At 42.8% G+C, this 15,026-nt stretch overlaps 1 protein-coding gene across 19 annotated transcripts in view; it reads left to right on the top strand.

Moving 5' to 3' along the window:
- The window catches only part of HEATR6 (HEAT repeat containing 6), a 130,071-nt gene that overhangs the window by 30,487 nt on the left and 84,558 nt on the right, over nt 1–15,026 (top strand). For 15 of the 19 annotated variants that reach the window (XR_012328516.1, XR_012328521.1, XR_012328519.1 and 12 more), the window contains 9 exons: nt 138–260; nt 817–903; nt 4,162–4,296; nt 5,117–5,239; nt 5,978–6,102; nt 6,767–6,863; nt 9,916–10,120; nt 11,793–12,360; nt 13,978–14,024. Coding sequence is in view for 11 of the 19 variants with exons in the window: in XM_019945337.2 (XP_019800896.2) it covers nt 138–260; nt 817–903; nt 4,162–4,296; nt 5,117–5,239; nt 5,978–6,102; nt 6,767–6,863; nt 9,916–10,120; nt 11,793–12,360; nt 13,978–14,024 (1,510 nt within the window). In the remaining 8 variants the exon portion in view is untranslated. The other 4 variants (XR_012328523.1, XM_019945332.3, XM_073797394.1 and 1 more) reach the window with 3 other exon arrangements.

The following is a 15,026-nucleotide window of genomic DNA, read 5'->3' as shown; positions in this document are numbered from 1 at the left end:
TATGGTTGTTCTTCATTTCATTAACATCAGATTTCAGCCCCTTGTTGAGTGTGAGTGATTTCTGAAATATTGAAACACTTCTGGATATTGCAGTCCTGCATTCAGGTCTTGGGGTTAATCCCCTGTTTTCTTTGCAGGTGTTGGCTCATCTGGCAAGGGGCTACTTTTCAATGACTCAGGTCTACTTGATGGAGCTTGGAGAGGTGATTTGCAAGTGCCTGGGGGAGGCAGATCCATCTGTCCAGCTTCATGGAGCAAAGGTAATTTTCATTAAAAGCCCTGTGCTTCAGGGAGCACAGCTTGGTGCTCTGTGGTGACCTAGATGGGTGGATGGGGGTGGGTGGGAGGGGTAGCCAGGAGGGAAGAGATATATGGATACATATAGATGATTTACTTAATTGTACAGTGGAAACTGACACAACATTGTACAGCAGCTATACCCCAATTTTAAAGAAGAAAAAAAAGGCTGTGTGCTTTTTTCTTCTCTTCCTTTTATGTTCTTCCCTCAGCTGCATGTCCATCAATTCTGAGTTTCTTTAGGAGGTTTCAGGTAGGCAAGTGATATCAATACATTCCTCTATTTTCAGCTCTACATGTAAACCCAAAGAATTGATTTGATAATAAATTAAAAATATATACTTGGTGATTTTGCTTCTGGAAAGAATGCCTCTGAGATAGCAGTTTCTGAGAAAAGAAAGAAAATCAGTTGGAAATTACTTTTCCCCTTGATTTGAGGTAATCTCCAAACTGAAGTGGCTTTTTACCTCCATGGTTCTAATATTCATCTCTGATAATCTATTTCTTTTATCTTGGCAGCTTCTGGAAGAACTGGGTACAGGCTTAATACAACAGTATAAACCAGATTCTTCCATAGCACCTGATCAGAGAGTGCCAGTCAGCTTGGTAAGTAAATGTATATTCATGGTTTTCTCTTTTCTTAGTGCTTCAGTCAGTTTTATTTTGAGGCTCAGTGATAAAGTGGCGTAGAGAGTATGGTTTCTTCCAATATCAGAAATTATGGTTTATAATCTAGGATGAATAGGTTTTATTTGCATTTCAGTTTATTTGCAGTTTAGTGTGTGGTAAGATTATGTGTAACATACAGCCAGTAATGGAAGAAGCAGTTTTTTGGGGTTTTTTCCCCCCCACAAAACCTAGTTTGGTTACACAGTGTGCCCAAGAGACAGACTAGAATGGTGGGAAGAGCCCAAGATTTGGAATCAGAAGGCATGGGGTTAAACCACTTAATGAATATGTGACTATGAGCATAGTTTCCTTGTTGTAAAGAGGAGTAAAAATCCTTAACTCATTGGACTTTTGGAAGATTGAATGAAATGTGAAGACTCTGGCAAATAGTAGATGCTCAGTGAGTCTTAATTCCCTTAGCCCCTCCCTGCCGGGGCCCTCCCCCTTATTCCCGTTCATTTCTGTGGTCTGAGCTTGTGTGTGTTGCCCCACACTGTGCCAGTTATTCTTTGGAGGAGGAACATGTGAGCCCATAAAAAAACCTTCTACTTAGTACCAAAAACCAAATCAACTCAACATTAGGGATGTTTTCTCCCTCTGCCCTCCTCATCCTGCCTATTCTTTTTCTCTTCACAATTTCCATCACCCTAGGTGGAATGATAGAATTAAGAATGTCTAGCTTGGGCTTCCCTGGTGGCACAGTGGTTAAGAATCCACCTGCCAATGCAGGGGACACAGGTTCGAGCCCTGGTCCGGGAAGATCCCACATGCTGCGGAGCAACTAAGCCCATGCGCCACAACTACCGAGCCTGCGCTCTAGAGCCCGTGAGCCACTACTACTGAGCCCGTGCACCACAACTACTGAAGCCCGCGTGCCTAGAGCCCGTGCTCCGCAACAAGAGAAGCCACCACGAGACGCCCCCGCTCGCCACAACTAGAGAAAGCCCGTGCGCAGCAGCGAAGACCCAATGCAGCCAAAAATAAATAAATTTCAAAAAAAGAATGTCTAGCTCTAGTCCCTTCCCTAGACTGCCACTAAAACTGAAATGTCACTGTTTGCAGGGAGTTGCGTTGTGCTTTGCTATCAGACAGACCTGGGTTTAATCCAGACTTCTCCCCTTGTTCCAAGTGACTTTGAGCAAGACTCTTTTTTTCCTTTTTTTAAAAATAAATTTATTTATTTTTATTTTTGGCTGCGTTGGGTCTTTGTTGCTGCACGCAGGCTTTCTCTAGTTGCACTGAGCGGGGGCTACTCTTTGTTGTGGTGCGTGGGCTTCTCATAGCAGTGGCTTCTTGTTGCAGAGCACGGGCTCTAGGTGCGTGGGCTTCAGTAGTTGTGGCACGCGGGCTCAGTAGTTGTGGCTCGCGGCCTCTAGAGCGCAGGTTCGGTAGTTGTGGTGCACGGGCTTAGTTGCTTCGCGGCATGTGGGATCCTCCCAGACCAGGGCTCGAACCCGTGTCTCCTGCGTTGGCAGGCGGATTCTTAACCACTGCGCCACCAGGGAAGCCCTGAGCAAGACTCTTAACTGTTCGCACTTAAGTGTTGTTTCATATGTAAAAAAGGGGTATACTTTCTGTATTACTAATCTGTTGAGTGATAAATTATCCTAAACACTTTGCAACTTAAAACCATATCCTACATTTATTCTCTCACATAGTTTCTGTGGACCAGGAATTGAGGGCAGCTTACCTGATGGTTCTGGCTCAGGTCTCATGAGGCTGCAGCCAGGATGCTGGCAGGGACTGCAGTCAGCCGAATTTGACGGATGTTGGAGGAGCTCCTTCCAAGGTGGCGCGATCACTCGCATACCTTGCACGTTAGTGCTGGCTGATGGCAGATCTCACTCAGTTCCTTCCCATGAGGACCTCTCCAGAGGGCTGCTCGAGTGTTCTCCTGACAAGGCAGCTGGCCTCCCTTATAGCAATGAATCGAGAGTGAGCAAAACAGCTGTAGAATTTTTATAACCTAGTTTCAGAAGTTCTGCACTGTCATTCCCACAATACCCCATTAGTTACACAGGTCAGCCTTAGTCAGTGTGGGAGCGGATGGCCTCCTGAACATTAGGAGGTGAGAATCACTGTGGGCCATCTTGGAGGCTGGCAACCACACCTGTCCACATTCTTCTGGTTTGGGGCAGGAGGACCCAGATTGGGTGTCCAGGAGCTAGGATTGTGGGGCGAAAGAATTGGTGTGTGAGTGCATGGCAAAACTGAGGACTAAGTCCATGGGGCAGGAAATGGAGACGCCAAATCCCCAGACAGATTTGCACATGGGGCATGAAATCCCAGGGTTTTTATAAAGCATGGGAAGGAGACTGTTAAAGGTACTCTGCAGATGCCTACCTTGAGGGGCATTGAAGTGAGAAAATTCTTCAAAGTGCTGAAAACAGAGCCTGTTGTTCAATTTAAGAATCTCCACTGTACATCCGGCACTGTGCTAGAGACTTTACACAGTCGTACATTTTATTATCACATAAACTCTGCCAAGTAGATCTCTTTGTCCTGTTTTACTGAAGAGGAACCAAAGCTTAGACCGGTTCAGTGACTTGCCTGAGGCTGCAGAGACAGGAAGCAGAAGTTGAAGGGCTAACTCCACCCCAGCTCCTGCTCTGGATCCGTGCTCCTTGCACTGGGGCACGTGGCCTCTGGGCTGCTCTGGGACCCCGACCCTTGTGCCCTCGAGGTTTGAAAGAGCCCTGGCTGGGTGTCATTTGATCTGATTCTCGACCAGCTCTGCTGCCCACTAGCAAGTTACGTTATCTCTCTCTGCCTCAGTTTCCTGGTGTGAAAATGGAGATAAGGATATGTTCTTCATTTAGTTGGGCTGAAGATTAAAATGAGTAGATTGTGTAAAACACTTAGAACAATGCCTGGGGTATGGGAAGCTCTCTGAAAAACAGCTGCTGCTGCAGTTACTGCTATCCTCATCTTCATCTTCCTCCCAGTATCATCATCACTACTGCTGCCTTACTGTACCACACTGTAGTTTCCTAATGAATGAAATGGAAGCATTGAATTAGTTGTTTTCTAAAGTTCCTTTCATTGCTGTGGAAGAAGTACTAGTAAAAGTATTTATATAAGCTACTACGTTAAGGAAAAACTTTTCATCACTGTGGTTACTAGTGGTAGTCTTAGTGTCTAGCTGGTTCCACTGTTGTCTCTTGGGCTGCAGTTGTTACTGTGCTTCTGTTCCAGGTGGTGATGTTCTGGACTGTGATGCTGAACGGTCCTTTACCCAGAGCCCTGCAGAATTCAGAGCATCCGACTCTGCAGGCGAGCGCCTGTGATGCCCTGTCTTCCATCTTGCCAGAAGCCTTCAGCAATCTGCTGGTAACCTTAGGGGTGTTTTATCATCTTTAATTTGTGACTCTGAGCATGAGAGCTTGAGTTTGATTTTGACTGTTTTTCATTTTGAACCAGTATTCAGCATTATCTCTGAGGAGAAGGTGCATGTTCTGTTTGAGCGTAGGGTGAGGGCAGTGGGGAGCAGCAGTGAAATCTTAATGCCTCAGAGGAGCTTTTTCTCCCTGTGCGTAGAAGGCAGGGAGAGAGAAGTGAAAGTAGCAGAGGCTTTGAGGTCAGATTTCAGAAAGATTTCAAATCCAAAAGTTAGAAAATCCTAGCTCTTTGGATTTAAATCCTAGCTGGTTTGAATCTCAGCTCTTCTACCTTCTAGCTCTTTGGTTATCTTAACTTGTCTAAAAATTAGTTTTATCCCCTATAAAATGTAAATGATGTGAGTAATAACATGAAGCATGTGAAAACGCCTTGCTTGGTGCCCAACACACATAGTGTTCAGACTGCTACTTCCTTTAATCCTTAATGGCATTTGCATCCATTCTTATTTATGTAAATTAGTTTTTATAAGGAAGGCAGCTTGACTAAAGTAGGAGAATAAAGTGACCTGACTCACGATGGTAGAGGTTAAATGTAATCACGATGCTGTGTGTCCCCCTGCCCCGAGTGGGTACTCAGATGATAACTGGATCTGAGTTGAACCTTTGTTCTGTGCCAAGTTAACCTCAAGGGCTCAGTTGTGGTCAACTCCTGAATGTGGATTCAACACAGGTGTGTCACAGTCACTTGTCGAAGGTATCGGCTCATGGCTGTTTCATTCGCACTTTTCCTTGGCCAACCTTTCTCATTGCAGAGTGACAGGCAGATCCTGTGCATCACCATGCTGCTGGGGCTGAATGACAGCAAGAACCGATTAGTGAAAGCTGCGACCTCTCGGGCCCTTGGGGTCTACGTGCTTTTTCCGTGTCTCAGACAGGTCAGAGTGAGCCTGTGTAGCTCCACTGTGCCTCTTTACAGTCCATTTTCTTACTCTCTTTGGTGGATATAGAGCTCCTGAGTTGGACAGTAAAGGAAATTAAATTGCTTTGTAATCTGGTTTCCTTAATTGCTACTAAAATATGCTACTGCCTGTAGTTCATTTGTTTTTAACGATTTTGCACACTGGCCAGGACCCTAAAACAGTAAATGTTTAAATCAGTGGATAATTGGAAAAAATGAAATGGGACATTACCATACGATACTAATAATTTAGAAAACTAATAGAGTTTTTATTAAGAAGGAAATAAATTTCTCCTTCACTCTTACTTGTGACCTTTATCTCTCTGAGAAGTGTGTAAGTGAACAGGATGTGTTTTGGAAATGTGTTCATTGTCCACATCTCTTCCTGAGGTGGAAATCAAGCCAAGCTCAGAATTCATAGACAGGTGTCGCAGGCTGGGTTATAAGATGTTCACAAGAGCAAAATCTGTAGGCTCCTCGCGTGTGCATGGCACATACCAGAATCGTGGGAGACCTTCCCCTGGGATTTTAATGAGTGTCCAAATTGTAATATATAAGAAGAAGAGTAAATAGATTGAATAAATGAATTTTGATTTCCAAATAGAGATTTGTGGTAAAGGCTTACAGCTTTATCTGCAGATAAATTTGAGAATTTTCAAGATAGCGGTGTGAACTCCTAAAGTGACTACAGTGTTTTGATTTGTTTATCTTACAGGATGTCATATTTGTTGCAGACACAGCAAATGCAATATTGATGTCACTTCAAGACAAGTCTCTTAATGTCCGGGCCAAAGCAGCCTGGTCCCTAGGCAACCTGACAGACACTCTGATTGTCAACATGTAGGTGGCTCAGCTCATTTCTCCTGGGTGGCTTCCAAGCCTAAGGTCCCAAGAGGATATCTTTGAGCCCTATTATAAAACCAAAACCTTAGTAATGGTTGCCCTACTTTTTAAATATTGTGTTTGTATTTTTTTAAGTAATATATTCACAGGTTAAAAAAAGAATTCAAACAGTACAAAGGGGTATGCAGTATAAAGCCTTTCTCCTACCTTAATCCCCTAGTTTCCCTCCCCAGAGGCGACTGCTTTATTCATACACAAGTATCTTGCTTTTTGTCATTTAACTCTAACATATAACATGTATAAGCATTCTCCTGACTTCTACTGACTTTTTATAAATTGGTATTTATTATTACACAGTCATCACTATGTGATGATTATTTCACCATTACCCTGTAAGTGAACATTCATGTTATTTTAGGCTTTTATATGCATTGAACATTTTCGTGCATGAAATCTCTCCATTTTGAGATATTCTTTTTGGTTACATCCAAAAGAATGTGGACCTACTAGGTCAAAAGGTATAAACTGTAAGTTCTTGGTATAATCTGAACAGATTTGTGGAGCTGTTTTTATAGTTATACTGAGTGAATATAATTTGTACATGTCTATATTTAACTGGGCTTTACCTTTTAACATGTTTTGCCTGCTTTGGATGGGACAGGGAAACACCAGACCCAAGTTTCCAGGAAGAGTTCTCTGGCCTCCTGCTCTTGAAGATGCTGCGATCAGCTATAGAGGCATCCAAGGATAAAGACAAGGTAGACTGACAGCAAAACCTAATATTTTTCAGTTAGATACTTAGTGTATTATAGTTTTATCCCACCAAACTTATCCCTGTTCAAAGGAGATTGAGGGCGTACTCAGGGTATGTAGTGTACACTCCACACTTGTACAGTTTCTTTCCTGTCTTATGAAAAATATCAGTGCCATTTATTTTATTTTTTAAATTTATTTATTTATTTTACTTATTTGTTTTTGGCTGCATTGGGTGCTTGTCGCTGCGCGCGGGCTTTCTCTAGTTGCAGTGAGTGGGGGCTACTCTATGTTGTGGTGTGCGGGCTTCCCATTGTGGTGGCTTCTCTTGTTGCAGAGCACGGGCTCTAGGCGCACGGGCTTCAGTAGTTGTGGCTCGTGGGCTCTAGAGCACAGGCTCAATAGTTGTGGCACACGGGCTTAGTTGCTCCGTGGCATGTGGGATCTTCCCGGACCAGGGCTCGAACCTGTGTCCCCTGCATTGGCAGGCGGATTCTTAACCACTGTGCCAGCAGGGAAGCCCGTCAGTGCCATTTGTAAGACTATTCCATGGTATGTCCATGTAGCTGTTTTTTTCCAAAAATCTTTAAGTAGAATAGACAAGTCAGAAAGATGAGCAGCTTGGCTTTGGACATTCCCTGTTACACTATTAAGTTTTAAAAATGTAGACCTAAGCTTTAGGGTCAGGCAGACATGGTTCAAATCCTGGCTTGCCGGTTACTAGCTAAGTGACCTTTGGTGCATTATTTAACTTCTACGAAGGTGAATTTCTTCCGTAACATGGAAGTTGTTACATATACCTCATTGGATTCCAAGATGCCTTTTTTTTTCCTTAAAATCTTTATTGCAGTATAATTGCTTTACAGTGGTGTGCTAATTTATGCTGTATAACAAAGTGAATCAGCTATACATATACACTTATCCCCATTTCTCCTCCCTCTTGCATCTCCCTCCCACCCTCCCTATCCCACCCCTCTAGGTGGACACAAAGCACTGAGCTGATCTCCCTGTGCCATGCGGCTGCTTCCCACTAGCTATCTATTTTACATTTGGTAGTATATATATGTCCGTGCCACTGTCTCACTTCGTCCCAGCTTATCCTTCCCCCTCCCCGTATCCTCAAGTCCATTCTCTACATCTGCATCTTTATTCCTGTCCTGCCCCTAGGTTCTTCAGAACCTTTTTTTTTAGATTCCATGTATATGTGTTAGCATATAGTATTTGTTTTTCTCTTTCTGACTTACTTCACTCTGTATGACAGACTCTAGGTCCATCCACCTCACTGCAAGTAACTCAATTTCATTTCTTTTTATGGCTGCGTAATATTCCATTGTATATATGTGCCACATCTTCTTTATCCATTCATCTGTTGATGGACACTTAGGTTGCTTCCATGTCCTGCCTATTGTAAGTAGAGCTGCAATGAACATTTTGGTACATGACTCTTTTTGAATTATGGTTTTCTCAGGGTATATGCCCAGTAGTGGGATTACTGGGTCATATGGTAGTTCTGTTTTTCGTTTTTTAAGGAACCTCCATACTGTTCTCCATAGTGGCTGTATCAGTTTACATTCACACCAACAGTGCAAGAAGGTTCCCTTTTCTCCACACCCTCTCCAACATTTATTGTTTGTAGATTTTTTGATGATGGCCATTCTGACCCGTGTGAGGTGATACCTCATTGTAGTTTTGATTTGCATTTCTCTAATGATCAGTGATGTTGAGCATCCTTTCATGTGTTTGTTGGCAGTCTGTAGATCTTCTTTGGAGAAGTGTCTATTTAGGTCTTCTGCCCATTTTTGGATTGGGTTGTTTGTTTTTTTAATATTGAGCTGCATGAGCTGCTTGTATATTTTGGAGATTAATCCTTTGTCCGTTGATTCATTTGCAAATATCTTCTCCCATTTGCGGTACACGGGCCTCTCACCGTTGTGGCCTCTCCCATTGCGGAGCACAGGCTCCGGATGCACAGGCTCAGCGGCCATGGCTCACGGGCCCATCTGCTCCGCGGCATGTGGGATCTTCCTGGACCGGGGCACGAACCCATGTCCCCTGCATCGGCAGGCGGACTCCCAACCACTGTGCCACCAGGGAAGCCCCTCTTCCATTCTGAGGGTTGTCTTTTCGTCTTGTTTATGGTTTCTTTTGCTGTGCAAAAGCTTTTAAGTTTCATAAGGTCCTGTTTGTTTATTTTTATTTTTATTTCCATTTCTCTAGGAGGTGGGTCAAAAAGGATCTTGCTGTGATTTATGTTATAGAATGTTCTGCCTGTGTTTTCCTCTAAGAGTTTTATAGTGTCTGGCCTTACATTTAGGTCTTTAATCCATTTTGAGTTTATTTTTGTGTATGGTGTTAGGGAGTGTTCTAATTTCATTCTTTTACATGTAGCTGTCCAGTTTTCCCAGCACCACTTATTGAAGAGGTTGTCTTTTCTCCATTGTATATTCTTGCCTCCTTTATCAAAGATAAGGTGACCATATGTATGTTTATCTCTGGGCTTTCTCTCCTGTTCCATTGACAAGATGCCTTTTTTTAATAGCACCTAGCATAGTACCTGACTGATAGCAAGTGCTTAATTTAGTACAGTGGTTCTGGGAAGCCCTACATCAGGCTAATTTAGTCAGAATTGGTTTTTTAAAAAGAAAGCTTCCCAGATGATTCTAGTATGCTGCAAAGGTTGAGACTCTAGTCTAGGAGAAAAGTATTGACTGGAATTATGAAACCTAGCTTTTCCTCCAAGCCTTGCTGCAAACCACCAGTGTCCTGTTGCCCCTGGGCCTTACACACCATCTCTGTACCACAAGGAAAATGGACCTCTCTGAAGTCCAGTCTAACATTAAAAAAATCAGGGCAAGGAGCTCTGCAGAACCTGACCTCTCTGATGGGTCAGGATGTTAACCACACAAGACCTTGCCGAGTTCTAAGAACTTGCACCTTTACAGGCTGAATTTTTCATTATCTCTCTTGCTTTAAGATGTCTTGGGCATCCTGGATTTTTTTAAGTGGAAATTATACTTTCTGACACATGTCTTTAGCATGTTTTACGTTTGATTCTAGGTAAAAAGCAATGCAGTCCGGGCCCTTGGAAATTTGCTTCATTTTCTGCAACCATCTCATATAGAAAAACCCAGATTTGCTGAAATCATTGAGGAGGCTATCCAGGCCCTAATTTCTACTGTTCTAATTGAGGCTGCCATGAAAGTCCGATGGAATGCTTGTTACGCAATGGGGAATGTATTTAAAAATTCTGCTCTTCCCTTAGGTAAGAATGTCTCCCTCTCCTCTCTGGTGGAGGGCCTCTTTGGACAGCACACACCAGTGTGCATTGTTAGTAAAGCCACGGTATTATTCATAATGTTTTAAAAAATGGAAACATACTGAACACCCCAGTTTAGGGGAAAGGTGAGATAAATCATGGTATATGTATTCAGAGAGATACTTTGTTGCCACTTAAAGTTATGTTTACAAAAAGTTTTTGGTAATCTGGGAAAATACTTCTGATGTTAAGCAAATTAAAACAGGATATGAAAATTGTTTCTACAGTACAATCTCAGTTAATGGATAGAAAAAAGACTGAAAAGAAATTAGTCTAATTATTAACAGTGGTTGCCTCTGAATGGGATGATGAGTAGGATTTTATCTGCTTTCATTTTCTAAGTTTTTTACAGCGAGCATCTATCATTTTAACAATCAGGAAAAAAATAAAGGGGAAAACAGACCTGGGAGGAAGAGGGTATAAATTGGAGATTCCATATGCGCCCTTGGTACTGAAGTGGAATGCTGCGTAGGGATCTGCCTCTGAGTAATGACATGCTGTGCGCCTTGATATATCATCAGTGGCTGACAGCTGCTTGGGTGTCTGGATCGCAGCCTCCTAATCCCAGTCGCTTGAATTGCCAGCATTTACCTTACATATTTGTCTCTGTGACAAGATTTGAAACATAAGTGTGTGTTCCTGGAGAGGTGAAGCCATTCTGGACCAGCAGAGCCTGCATCACGTTAGGGAAATCTGGCTTTTCTCCCCTTTACTGCCAAGAGCGTCCAGGCGGACCAGTCAGCCGGGAACCAGTGGAGATGTAGCCTCGTGGCTTTTTCCACTGAGGAAACAGCCTGAAGTAACCTTTGGGGTTGGAGCTCATGGAAGCTGGGTATCTGCTGCCTGTCTTCAGAGACATCAGAGATGTTGGGAAGGGCTGGGAGCATTAGGGAAGCTGCCTTCTACTCTGCTGCCCACCTTGAGGACTGAGAACTCCCGAAATGGAGTAAGTGGTAACTCTGACAAGGAATAAAGCTGGCCGATTTCCTGGGGCCAACAGGAAGCGAGAGGAGCCAAGAATCTAGGCATCATCTTCTCAATATTAGAAAATTGAGCCTTCACTTAATCTGAGTCCTCTGTCCCCCAGTCACTGCCTAGACAGTATTTTCTTTTTCTTTGCAATTAAATGCATGACTTGCTTTGTCCAGAGCAGGGTCTAGATGCTAATCTGTGTGATGAAATGGCCTTTTGCCAGCATGAGCAGGGCTGGGCATACAGTTGTGCACTTTGTGCGCTGCTCAGAAGCACCCAGCCGAGAGGACAGGTGGGGCTGCAGTTCAGTCCCTGCTTCTCCCACCAAGCCTCACCGCCTCAGACGAGCATCTTCCCAGAGAAGGAGCCTCTTTCTAAGTCACCAAAGTTCCTATTCAGGGTAGCAGAAGTCCTGAGCACATGTCATGCTCATCTAGGGAAAGGGAGAGCTTTGGGAGCCAGTACTTGGCCACTAACCTAGGATCCCATAGTCACTCACCACCCCGATCTTGTAGGATTATTGTGAGAATTAAATGAAAACATAAAATGACTAACTTGAGCGCTAGTGTATGTGCTTCCTTCTACCCCTCTCACCCTACTTATTTTTAAACCTTTATTTGCTTTAATGACTATGGATTCTTTCTAGGAACAGCCCTGTGGACCTCCCAGGCCTACAACGCCCTGACATCAGTTGTGACATCATGCAAGAACTTCAAAGTGCGCATCAGATCTGCCGCTGCCCTTTCTGTCCCGGGCAAGAGAGAGCACTATGGATCTGTTGACCAGTACGCTCAGATCTGGAATGCATTGGTCACTGCCTTACAGAAGAGTGAAGACACCACAGACTTTTTGGAATTCAAGTACTGTGCTAGCCTACGGACCCAAATCTGCCAGGCACTGATTCACCTCTTGAGCTTGGCCAGCGCCTCAGACCTGTCCTGCATCAAAGAAACCCTTGAATTGAATGGGGACATGGTCCAGTCCTATATCCTACAGTTTTTAAAATCAGGAACAGAGAGAGATGACACTGGAGCACCCCACAGCCCGCAGGAAAGAGACCAGATGGTCAAAACAGCCCTGGAGCACATAAGCAGTGTCCAGGCACTGGCTGGCGACACAGCCAAAAGGGCCATCATGGGCTTTTTAGAAGATATCCTGGCCGTTTATTTTGACTCATCTGGATCACAAGCAGCACTCTTAGGATTAACAAATCGGTGAATATTTTACCGGACCTTCCATGTGTCAAGTGATGACAGGAAGACCTGAGTTTGAGCATCAGATGTGTGGGATTTAATCTTAGGGGCAGAAACAGTCCTTTCACTATTTATTTAGATTGAGTTAGCAGCTATTTAAATTTTTCTCAAAGGGCTCAGCCACTTTAGAGAGTGGTTTCACTGTGTTGGCCATGGCCATGGTTGTTGGAACCCCTGACCTGTGCACGCGGGAGCCAAGGAGTTGGGTTGTCTTGTGGGCTGAGCAGACTGGGGGTTGTAAAAAGTGTTTAGTCTCAGAAGAGTATTTTTAGAATAGCAAAAGGATTTCGGAGTTAGAATGTTGTATATTGTGTCTCTGGGAATTGTTTTTCTTTTATAATAAACTAATGTAAAGCAGTGTGCCCATAATCTACCATTTTTATCAAGTTGCATTTATAGAAAGCTGTGAGCAGAGCTGCTGTTCAGCCAGTTTGTTCTGGTACAGCTGCATCAGTTGCTAAAATACTGAGACGGTTCCTTACAGGTTAATAAATAGCAGTTGCACTGAGCTCCCCAAGTGGCAACCCTGTAAACCCCCTCCACGCCTTCCCTCAAGCCTGTAAAGAGTGAACTGGCACGCAAGGGCCTCTGGCCTAGGCCCATGTCCATTTCACCCTGGCCGTAACATCAGCTTCTATCTGAATTTCCTAATGCCCTTTAGGAGAATGTGGTCCCATATGCTAAATTTATGGTGGTTTTGCCACTTTTGGGTTTGTGCCTTAAAAAAGGATTCTTTGTTTAATTTAGATGATTACAAAGAAAGGTTTTTAAGTTGTATTTTGATAATGCCCAAGCAGTTATAAAAAGTAATTTCTCACTGAAAAATTATTGACATTTAAATTTTGTGTATATCTCTTGACCACCAACAATTTATTGGAAATTATTTCAGTCAGGAATTTAGAGATACATAATAAAAGATTCCACACTTATACTTGATATGGGATAAATAAGAATCAAGATACGTAGAGTGGGTTTGGGCAATATATTATTTACCTATGGTTATTTAGCTTAAAATACATATTTCACAGCATACATACGTCCTCAGTTTTTCTTCTTTGCCCTTAAGTTACTCTTCTCCCTCTGTGTTGTTGTATGTCCAGAAAATACTGTTTAGGCAAAGACTAGGGAACAGAGTGCTCAGAGAGCTGAAGGCTCACTTTTCTGTTGGTAGAGTACAAGTTTCCAAAGAATGAGACTACCAGCACAGTAAAAACTACCATATAGAGCATTCTTTAGACTTGCTTTTCTTTGGAGATGATTCTGGACACGATTTTTTATAGAGGCCATGGAACTGAGTTGAACCTGTACTGACCCTGCAATGAATCTTAGGACTTCCTTCTCTTGAAGGAATATATTCTTAGTAGCAGTTTATTTGCTTGTTGTTTTCATGAAAGTAAAAATGTGGCATATATAACTTATTCCTGGTTCTTTGGGCTTTCACTGGTGGGTTCCTTGATAAAATATCTGTGAAGTGACTTTGAATGGTTTTACTTGATGATTCACTCTTATCCTTTGCTTATCTTGAATAAAATCTAATTTTTTTCTTTCTAAACCTTTTGCTTCCATTAAGGTGTCCAGGTTTCTGAAAACAGATGTTAATATTCGTATGCAGGGAAAAAGCAAGGGTAAGCACTTCTAGAAATTCCATAATGCAGGGTGTGGGCTTCCGTCCCAATGGGGTGCTGATTCTCTTCTCCCTGTGGCTTTGTGGGTGTACACCTGGGCCAGGGGCTCCTCTCAGACACCTGGGCTGGGGCCTCAGTAAAGCTGCCATTATGAAAGGAAGCCACTCAGAGAATAAAGGGCCGGAACTTATTTGACGCAGAAACAGTAGGAAGTCTGGCTCTGATACAGAATTCTAATTCAGAATGCCAAATTCTGAACTTTCTTTTGATATTTGAAAGAAAAATTTGGAGGAATCAGCTTGGCACAGATGTCTAGATTCTTTATTCATTGAACTGACAGCATTAGGAAACATCACTTATATTCAAACCTTTCCTGTGAAACCCACTAATTCCTGCCCACTTCTAGAACCCGAGGAAGACGCACACTGTAACCTCTTTTGTAGAATTAGTTAATGGTAGAGCCAGTGCCCTAAGGTGATTAGAGGGTAGACAGAAACCTCCTATAGAATAGCAGGGCAGCAACTTCCCTGATTTTGATATTTGTATGTGAATCCAGACGAGGAGCAGAATCTCACGAACGTAAGAGCTAAGTGAGTTCTAGTTACTCCGGTTCATTCGGCCTTCCCCTCATTAATATAGTGCAGCCTCTCTGGAGACATAATTCTAAACAGGAGCAGCTGTGTCAATGGAAAAAGCCCTTCCTTGAGAATTATTGCTCTGCAATCTATTCTATGACCTAGTAGGATTGACTCTAAGAACACAGGTATTTTCTAAATTTAGAAGTTCTGTTAACAAAATGTTATCACATTGATAGGTCAAATAAGAAAACTCATAAAAATGGTCATTTTTATGGTTACTGAAAGAGCACTTGATAAAACTCAATGTTCTTTACTGATCAAAAATCCTTTTAAAGATTTTAAAGAATAAAAAAAGATGCTTCGTTAACATCATAAAATATTTCTATCTTGATGGTGACTTTGCTAAAAAAGTCACAACCAAGAC

The sequence above is a fragment of the Tursiops truncatus genome, chromosome 20 (genome assembly GCF_011762595.2).
Source record: "Tursiops truncatus isolate mTurTru1 chromosome 20, mTurTru1.mat.Y, whole genome shotgun sequence".
In the NCBI taxonomy this organism is placed as follows: Eukaryota; Metazoa; Chordata; class Mammalia; order Artiodactyla; family Delphinidae; genus Tursiops; species Tursiops truncatus.
This window is presented reverse-complemented; position numbering and strand designations above follow the sequence as displayed.